This window comes from Elgaria multicarinata, chromosome 3, assembly GCF_023053635.1.
Source record: "Elgaria multicarinata webbii isolate HBS135686 ecotype San Diego chromosome 3, rElgMul1.1.pri, whole genome shotgun sequence".
Classification (NCBI taxonomy): domain Eukaryota; kingdom Metazoa; phylum Chordata; class Lepidosauria; order Squamata; family Anguidae; genus Elgaria; species Elgaria multicarinata.
In genome coordinates this window covers 139,050,384-139,060,531 of record NC_086173.1, presented here as the reverse complement: position 1 = coordinate 139,060,531, position 10,148 = coordinate 139,050,384, and the positions used below count along the sequence as shown (strand labels likewise).

The 10,148-nt window shown below is 50.8% G+C and overlaps 1 protein-coding gene across 1 annotated transcript; it reads right to left on the bottom strand.

Annotated features, from left to right (window-relative positions):
• Positions 1–3,634: 3,634 nt before the first annotated feature.
• Positions 3,635–7,589, bottom strand: FEZF2 (FEZ family zinc finger 2). The gene is made up of 4 exons (XM_063123426.1): positions 6,600–7,589; positions 5,600–5,734; positions 5,315–5,447; positions 3,635–3,909 (listed from the first exon to the last, which is right to left on the bottom strand). The coding sequence occupies exons 1-4, from the start codon at positions 7,587–7,589 to the stop codon at positions 3,635–3,637; spliced, it is 1,533 nt and encodes a 510-aa protein (XP_062979496.1).
• Between the last annotated feature and the right edge of the window lie 2,559 nt (positions 7,590–10,148).

Sequence of the window (10,148 nt, the reverse complement as noted above, 5' to 3'; positions counted from 1 at the left end):
TGCCGGACCACCTTCTGGCCACCCTCTGATCTGGAGCAATTGCCACTGCCACTGCCTTCCTCTGCCAATTCCATTGCCCACTCTCAGTTGCCTTGCGCCAGGACAGCGATTTCTAACATGGCCAGAGAAGGCACACAGCAATGGAATCAGCATCTGAGCAGCTTAGGTGCCAGAGCACAGGCTTTGCATTCAGAAATCTCTGGCTCGCGTCTCCATTTAAAGGTTACATCTCAGTTAAGAAGAGCTAGCAGAGACCTCTGCCAGTTAGAGAAGGCAATTCTGGACTAGACTGACACTCAGTATGCAACTTCGTATGTACATGCTGCCTCATTTGGCTGAGAAGTGCCCGACTGCGCTTAAAAAATAAAGAAATAAACTCCTAAAGACGGGGATTTTGGAAGTCCATTTGCATATTTGTAGCAAAATGACATGATTTTGTTACCCGATCAAAGCATGAAAAACACATCCGACCCAAGTCCCATCCGACCCATTGAAATGAATGGGAGTTAAGTTATCCACGAATTCCTATTCATTTCAATAGGTCTACTCTAAATAGGATTTAGATTGGATTTTACCCAGGACCATAAACTTTCACAACAAGATGAGAGCATGTTAGGCAACTTATTATAAAATGGAAGAGGCTTTCAAAAAATCTGGACAGAAACTCTTCGGTGGTGGTGGTGGAAACGTGACAGGAGCAGTTGCTTTCTTTCTCCTTCTCCTCTTGTAGGGCTGTTATTTTAGGTTTGAAAAGGGGGTTTGATTTGATTACCATCAAATGTGGAATGAGGTTTAAAGTTTGGTTGACTGGGGACATGATCATAAATAAATAAGGAGGACAAAGTGGTGGAAGAAAACAACATGAACAACCTATTCCTTGGCATGGGACTGTCTCCTGTGATAAAAACGACAACATAAATCAAAGGCCTAGGGATATATTTTATAATGTCTCGCATATTAATTATCGGTTGAGTATCTTAGCTCGAAACGCATGGGGATGGTTTTCCCTTTAAGAAACTTTATGTGGCTGTTGATTAGATTTCGTTTTGGGTTTCCCCCCTCGTCATTTTTTGATAACATGGGTTTGCCCGTCCAGCTCATCTAGCCGAATGGCAATTAAAGGGATGTTTACAAAGATGCTCTAAAATAGTTAATAATCTCTCCCGCTGTGGATATTATCGGGTTGAAAACTAGACCAAAGGAACAAACCAACAAGAGAGAGAGAGGGAGAGAGAGGGGGGAGAGAGAGAGAGAGAGAGAGAGAGAGAGAGAGAGAGAGAGAGAGAGAGAGAGAGAGAGAGAGAGAAATACTATATTAAGGATAACTTCAGTGGAGTTGTCTGCTACACACTGAACAGTCCTCTATTAAACTTGCTCGCTTTTCAGCATTTAACCACTCAATTAACCAGAGGAAAGGTGAACTCCAGACGAAACTGCCCCCAGACAATTGCGATGGCCTGCTTAATTTTCTGTTTCATTGGCAAGCTTGGACTGAGCAGCACGCACATGGGCGGGCTGCAGAATTTCGTTTGCTCCACTGTAATAATATTGTGAGCAGAATTGCCATTGCCATATTAGAAGGCTTTGTGAGAAGGGGAGGGGGGCCTGGCGAGTGAGCAAAAACTCCTTAGTTTAGTTAATCCAAGCTCTTGATTATCCATATTCTGATTATTATTTTTTTAAAAGAAACGGTTCTGGAGCCTGCTGTGGATGATTACATGATTAATGTAATGTGGTTTGAAGGGTCTGTGTTTTCTCTCTTAATTTGGGTCATTACTCGGAAAGCAAGCCGTTAAATCGTTTCATTAGCGTTCAGGAATAATAATAATAATAATAATAATAATAATAATAATAATAATAATAATAATAATAATAGAATAAAATCAGAGAGAGAAATAGTCATTTAGGAAATGACTTAAATACCTCTTAATTAAGGGACCCCCAAAAGGTCACAAATTATGGTTGAAAGAGGCACAGTGTAGCTTCCAATTTCGAGCTGAAAGCACTCAAGGATGGTGATTGATGATGATGATGATATCATTTTGTATTCCCTTCCTTCCCAGATCAGGTGGAAAGAAGCCATCGAGATAGGAAGCTATTTCTTTACTGACCCCGAGATGGAGAGGTGGGGTGGGGTGGGGTGGGGTGGGGTGGGGTGGGGGGTAGGACTCAAAACAAAAACAAACCAGGAAGGAACTGGTGTTAGTGGCAGACGCCTGGGGGCCTGGGGGAGCGGACGAGCGGGGGTGGGTGGGGAGGCCCCAGTTTTTACTTGTTGCTGTCGGGGTGGGGGGAGGCTGAATAGAATTTTCCAGGCCAGATTGTCTGAATTCTTCCTTACTTTCAAAGTAAAAGAAAAGAAAACGATTCGGGCACCCTCATCCCTCCCACTCATTAGTAGACTGTTCTTTGCAACTAAATAAAGAAGGGATAATATAGGTGGTGAAAAAGTCTCCCTCCACACACACGCACACACCTACAAAAACTCTCCAAACATGGTTAGTTTATCCGGAATAGTTAGGTAACACCGTTCTTTCGGAGCAGAATATCCTGCTCCCCCACTTTTTTCCTTTCCTTTCCTTTCCTTTCCTTTCCTTTCCTTTTGCAAGTGGCTGATATATTGCAGAGAAGTGTCCCCTCCAACACACACACACCCGTTCCCGTTTATAGCCTGCTAGGTCGGGCTCGGATGGTTAATTCTCTTTTATTTGGCCGTATTTAAACTGCGATCCTGGCCGCACACACACACTCCTCCGTGGATGAAGAACCCATTGCAAGAAGCAGGTTTCCAGGAACTGCGTGTTTTAAAAAGGGTCTCGAAGTCCCTCTTTTTAAAAAAGGACCGTGGTGGAGAAAAGCTAGTTCATAAGAAAACAAAATAACGTTGACCCTTTCAAAACTCTTTCCCTTCAGCTCCGGATTAGTCGGGTTTACACGCGCAATCGAATTGACACCCCTGTTGCAGAACAGGCGCAATTTTGGTTCCCTGTAAAATTTGACACTCGGCCCCGATTTCATTGGGAAGCTGCTCTTGGCAAAAACCCTCCACTGAAAGTGAACGCGAAGAACGCCCCCATTTCTATGGGGTCCGCTGGAAGAAGTTACCGGTAGAATTCATTCCATCACCCCCCCCATCCCACTGCCCCACACCTTCACAATAATTAATTTGGAACCGAAATTGATTTCTTTTTTTTAATTGTAGGTTTTGGGGGAGCTGGAAATAAGACTCCTATTAAGCGATCTTTTTTATTGCCTCATAGATATATTCCTTAATTATTCGGGCGTACATTAAAATTTAAATTTACAGTCGTATGTACAGTCATGATCAACCGCGGCGTGTCTCTCTTTACAGTCTTCGGAGGAACTTCGCCTCCCCTTTCTCACGATCCGCAGCTATTCCCGTAGTTGAATCCGTAGCAGCAACGGAGTTTTAAATAAGTTTCTTTGCAATATATATATATCTATATATCTATATATTTATATAACTGTGTATAGCCCCAAAGAAGAAGAAGAACGAAGTGATTGTCTCGTCAGCACTCGCGGGACAGACGGGTGGGGAGGATTTTTCAGGCCTCCCGAAAAAGCCTCGATCCATCGCTTGCTCTCGCCTGCAATTTATTTTTAGACGTCATTTTTAGGTTTGCGCGGTCCTTGAGAGCTCTTTCGCGGAAGGCGTGGCGGCGGCGGCGGCGGCGGCGGCGGCGGTGTCGTGGAGCTTCCGCACGTGTTTCTTTAAGTCAAAGTTCCTGCAAAAGCCTTTGCCGCAAGTGACGCACGTGAAAGGCTTCTTGTCGTTGTGCGTGTGCATGTGGAAGGTCAAGTTGTAGATCTGGTGGAAAGCTTTATTGCAGATGGTGCACTTGTACTGCTTTTCGCCGCTGTGGGTCAGTTTGTGGTTTTTATAATTCCCTGGGGGTGGGGGGTGGGGGGAAGTGGAGGTGGGGGGGGGGAGGAAAGGAAAGAAAAGGGAAAGGGAGACCGAGAGAGAAAATTGGAGGGTTAGTTTCAAGAGGGCTTGGTCGGTGTCTAACGGGTCTTCTCCTTCCTCCCCCGCGAGATTTTATATATATATATATATATATATATATAATTTCCCGCTGGGAAAAAGGCGTCCCTGTTGCAAGGCTTCATTAGGAAGTGTCCTGCAAGGGACAGTCAAGAAGTTGTCAAACTCAGTCTGCATCAAGCCAGAGCAGCAGGCAACCGACGAATTAAAACATTTGAGGCCGGGTCAGCGTCCTGACCCAGAGCAAATGGGGGAGGCTGGATTAGGACCCCCATAAAATAAAATAAAATAAAATAAAATAAAATCGGGAGCGGTGGGGAGGAGGACAGCGACGGCTCAAAGTTAAAACCGTGTCGTTGAGACGGTGAGGAATTTCCAGCCCTATTCCAGCCCGGCTTTTCGGAAATTTTATTTTCCCAACCCTCTCCCGTTTAGGAAAGCATGCGGCGTTTTGGACCCGCGAGAGGGGGCAGGAAACTCACCCCAGGGGGGCCTTGAAAAATGACACGTTCTTGGCGTTGAGTTTCAGTCCGAAGACACAATCCGGACCCCCAAAAAGCACTTTAATGTTCCGTGGATTTAACAAGGAGGCATTGAAGCGTGTGGCTTAACTCTCCCATTGACATCAACGGGGTCTTCCCTCCCTTGCCCTCCCCGCTCCCGTCGTCTCTCCCCCACCCCATAAGTGCTTTCATTTTGGCCGGATCGCGCGCCCTGAGAGGACTGAATTCATTTTAATCGCCGTTAACAGCAAGTGACGGGTTTGAGCTAGTCTTTCGTTGGTGCCCAAGGGCAACCCCCCTCAGGACTTTTGAGAGACAGGGAGGAGGGGTCACCACCACCACCACCACCTCCTCCTCCTCCTCCTCCTCCTCCTCCTCCTCCTCCTCCTCCTCGAAGGAGCCTCAGTCCACTTTCAATGCCGTGGCTATGTTCTTGGAATGCGAAAAGAACCGCAAGATTCTATTTGGAACCTTCGCAACGTTCTGTTTGGAATCTTCAACTCGCCTGGGAGCAGAAATTGACCAGACGCCTTAAAATCGGTGGGAAAATCTTTCCGCAGCGTTCTTCGATTTTCCCCACTCTCCCGCACAATTGGTGAAACGGTGATTCCAAAGGAATAATTCGATTCTCCGTACTTCCAACCACAAAGGGAGTAATCGAAAACGGCTTTCCTTTCTTGAAATAGTAAGCTCCCACCCTCTTATATAAATTAGTAATAATGTTTAAATCCCCCCATGGCCCTCCGTTCTTCCTCCTGCCATCGAAAATGGAAATAATAATAAAAAAGCCGTTTTGTGCAAATACCTTTTTGATGAAATCCTTTGCCACAAAATTCACACACGAAAGGTTTGTAGCCCGCATGGATCCTAATGTGAGTATTTAGCGTGGAACTTCTATTGAACGCTTTCCCGCATTGGTTACATTTATGGGGTTTTTCCTGTTGGGGGGCGAGAAGAGGGCATTTGAAAGAGATAAAAGAGCGGGCAGAAAAAAATATCCATCAATTTTTCTCCTTCGAGGCCACAGCCGGGAAAGCGTGGCCTATACCCATTTCAAATCGGACACTTCCTTCACCTTAGCTCCGCATACCTGCGTGTGGATGATTTTGTGTCTACACAGCGTGCTGGCCTGGCGGAAGCCTTTCCCGCAAACTTTGCAGACGAAGGGCCTGGCTCCCGTGTGGACAGGCATGTGCCGGGTTAGATTATAATGGGCGTTGAACACCTACGAGGAAACACAAGGCAAGCAACTTTTTAAGGTTCCGCAAAACCTGTGAGCCACCTAAGGTTGCCAAAGAAAAAAGAAAAGAAAACGGGGGGGGGGGGGGAGAGATTTCTTTTTGAAAAGGTGTTTTTTTTTTTAAGTACCCAAGTGTCATCCCTTGAATATGGCATTCCGCCTTGCCTAGATTAATTCCCCTGGATACTTTCTAGGGCTTCACCTCAGTGCTACCGCTGCCCATCTGTGGAATGGGAACAGGACTCTGGAGCGTTTATACAGCGCCAATGTTAGGCGACTTGCGGTGTATTTTATGCACTGGTTTTATTTGTTAGGAAATGTCAAAAATGCCCTTCATGAAAAGGTGTCAAGGCGAGGAGTACTGAAGTGGAACTACTCAATTCCTGCTCGGATGGTTCACGGACCACCGTCAAAAGCTATTTTACACCGGGCTGCAGGGTGGGTGGGCAGCGTGGCGCTAAAAACGTGTGGTTCAGTTCAGCTAATACCACGAAATTGTAATGGTCCTTTTGACAAGCCTCTCTGTAATAGTTGCAATAATAATAATAATAATAATAATAATAATAATAATAATAATAATAATAAAAAATACTATCGCCTAATACCAATCCTAATTGTAACGATGGAAAAGATTGGGAGGTGTGTGTGACTGTGGGGATGATCTCCCCCCCTTTAAATATTGTTAAAACACGTGGGACTATTTTGGGGGTCGGGGTGGGGCAGCATTCTAGGAATTCTGCTTCTGTCCTGTCCCCCCAGTCCCCCGGAAAGCAGGGAGATCCTCTCGGCGGAGTCCAGCCCCGCTGCCCCGAGGGCCAGGTGTCGGGTGCCCCCCCCCGTTCCACCATACCTTGCCGCACACCTCGCAGGTAAAGTTCTTGGGCTTGCCGTCGGCCGAGGCGCCGCCGCCGCCACCGCCGGCGAGTTTGGCGTGCTGGGCTTTGGCGCCGTGCCTCTCCCCGGCCAGGCCCGTGTTCTCCTTCATGACTTGGTCCAGCTGCCCGGGGAGGCGCTCCTTGTGGGGATACTGGGCGTTGGGGAACTTCTCCGGGGGCGGCGGCGGAGGCGGCGGGGGGGCCAAGGCGGCCAGCTTGGCGTTTTCCAAGAGGAAGAGTTTCTGGTGGGCCGACAGGGCGGCGGCGGCGGCGGCGGCGGCGGCGGCGCTGGGCGAGTGGAGCAGGCTGGAGGCGAAGAGCTGCCCGTGCAGGATGTCCGACGGGTGGTAGGAGGAGGAGTCCAGGTAGTTGAAGTAGTAGAGGCTAGATCCGTTGGCCGGCATGGCCAGGGCCTGGTTGATCACCTGGGGCTTGATCACCCCGCCGCGGGCCGGGCCGGGCAGCGCGGCCTGGCCCAGGTGGTGGTGGTGATGGTGGTGGTGGTGGTGGTGGTGCAGCAGGTCCCCCTTGCAGCACGCGCCGCAGCCGGCTTTGCAGAAGCCGCCCGCCGCCGTCGAGGAGCCGCCGCCGCCGCCGCCCAGCGCCGCCGAGCCGCAGTTCCTCAGGCTGCTTTTCCACAGCTCCGAGTAGTTGAGCAGCGTCTTCGAGGCGGGCACCTCGTAGCCGGCCAGGGGCTGGATCGGGATCACGCACGGGATGGGCGAGCACAGGCTCAGCAGCTTCTTGGTGGGCGACTCGCTCGGCCTCGCCTCGAAGGCGGCGGCGGCGGCGGCGGCAGGCTTGTGGGGCTGGTGGGGCTGGTGGGGCGGCGGCGGCGGCGGCGGCTCGGCGCTCTTGGCCATGATCCTCTCGATGGAGAAGGCCAGAGTCTTGGCCGGGTTGGCCGCTCCGCTCCGGACGCAGGCAGAAGGCATGACCGTCTCCAGCGAAGCCGACGAGGCCATCTCTGCGCGGCCACACGGCAAGGGCGGGGAGGAGAGAAAAGCACAGCGGGACTGAAGAGCAGCAGCCGGATCTCGCCCATAAAACCAGAATCAGGACAATTAAATTTGCAAAGGGGCAAAAGAAGAAAAGGGGGGGGGGGGCGGGCGCCGCGAAGGGAAGCCCAGAGAGCCCAGCAGCCACTTTCTCTGCTTGCTCTTCGCCAGCTCAGCATTCCAGAAAAGCCAAGAGACAAATCAAATTAATAAGCCCCCTCTTTCTCTCCCCCAGCGCCGCCGCCGCCGCCGCCACCCCCCACCCCCAGCATCTCCTCCCCCCATTTACATTCAAATGAACACAGAACAACTGCGCGCGGGGAGACCAGATTGCTGCTCATTAAGCACAGCGCAAGGAAGCGCCAGAGCCGCGCCGAAAGTAACAGACCAACTCCCGAGACCCGGTGGAAGTGGGCCTGCATTTGAGAAGGCGCGCGCGCGGGGGTGGCGGTGGGTGGGGTGGGGAGAGGGGGGATGAGAGGACTCAAACCACAACCTGCCCTGCCCATCTCTTTCACTTGGGTCCCACGGTGCTATCCCTGAGTGAGGGGTGGGGGAGGGAGGGGGGAGGGTGGCTCAAGCCTGCCCTGGGATGGGTTACCTTTGCCCAGCGCCGAGGAGACGCATCCAAGCACCGCGGTGTGGCCACACTGTCAGATTTTGATAACAAACATCTTCCCGAGCGTCAAATCGCTGTCTCTTACATTTAAAGCTGACATCACATGAAGTCACTTCAAGCAGAATGACATGGGATTTTGGCCACCGTGGAAGGGGGGGGGGGAGAGAGAGAGAGAGAGAGAGAGAGAGAGAGAGAGAGAGAGAGAGAGAGAGAGAGTTTCTTTTCCCAGCCAAACATTCAACTCAGGTCTGGACTGAAGGGAGGGAGGGGAGGGGAGGGGGGTGAGGAGAAGAAAGGAACCCCCCCTCCTTTCCAATTTAAGGCACACCCTCGATTTTCTTGTGTGAGAGCCTTTCCAAGGGGAAGAAGGGACGGAGATCTTGGTGGGGGCGAGGGGGGAGGGGGAGGGAGCAACTTGCAAAAGCAGCGTCGTCGATTTGCATGTGGCAAATTAAGAAGGGTTGCGAGATTCGCAAGTTGGGTGTAAAGCAAAGCGTGTAGTTAGAAAAGCCACCGAGAAGCAGAGCACGGAGTTGCATTGATTTTAACAACAACAACAACCCCCCCCCGAAAAGGTGGGGGGGAGCGGGAAAGAAAGAGGAGAGGAACAATTTTAATGATGAACATTTCTCTTCCCCCTCCCCCCCCCACCCCGTTCCAATTTAGGCAACCCGTCCTCAATCAGATCCCTTGCAAAAGCGAGCCGGGAAGATCAAGTGACAATTTATGAAAGATCAGCCCTCCCTCTCCCCCCCCCCCCACCAGAGCGGGCATAAATGAATAGCGGGTCCATTAATTAGGTCCTGGCCGCTTTAATGCGAATTAAACTTCGTTGAATGCTGGCGCCCAAACTCCTCCATCTCTCTAGATCGGCCACCAGCTTTTGCCAAAAGACGACTGGACCCATTCAAAGAAACGAAGTAAACAAACAAACAAGTGCAGAGAACTCTTTCGATCCTGGCATGTGATTTTTAAGCTCGACAAAGTTCCCTTTCTGCAAGGGGGGGGAGGGCAAAGTTTGTAGAAACAAAGCGGAGTAGATCCAGTTGTCCTCGCCTCCCCCCCCCCACCTGAAAATAAATAAATCACAATGACTAGTAACTTTCTTTTCTGGGATGGATGCGTGCAATTATAAAATGACAGGAGAGTTGTGTGGAGGGGGTGCGGTGGGGGGAGGAAGCATCTACATCAATGAGGGGAAACCCACCGCCAGATGCCCAAAGCTTGTATGGGGGTTGGGTGGAGGAGATTGTCCAGTTCCCACCTGGTTCTGGAGGGCAGCTTAGGCTGCGGGTCCCGCTAAAGCCCCCAACGGCCGCCTGCCCCCTCTCTCGGTTATTCTCACTTCCCCACCCCCGCCCCCTCCAGCGACTGAGAGCCGCCTCAAGCCTCATTCAATGGAGAGACACTATAGCGCTGCGTGGCACCTGATTTTGTCTGTTTCGACAATAAAGCGAAGGATTATTGGGCGGTGGGGGCAGAGGAAGGGTGAGAAGGGGAGGCTTATAGAGTAGGTAAAGTAAGGCATGAAAGGCGTCTCCCCCTCCCCCTCTCCTCTATTTTTGCAGCCCTTAAAACACACACACACACACCCCAAAAAGCACCACCACCCAACTTCGGAGGAATTCCACTTTTTGTGCGGCGCTCACAAAAGCCAGAGAACGCGCAACCAGCCGTCCCTGTTGGGGGCTGTTTGCAGACACGCGATTTCACCTGCGAAGCACAACAATCCCCCCCCACACACACACACACGAAAAGGCACCAACCACAACACCGAATCGGCGGAGCTGATGGCTGAGGCAGGGAAGGGAAGGGAAGGGAAATGGGGGGACAGGAATGGGAGGGGGGAGCGGGAGTGCATGGGGGGGGCGGGAAGAGGCCTGCTTTTATCACACAGCGCTTTGTCC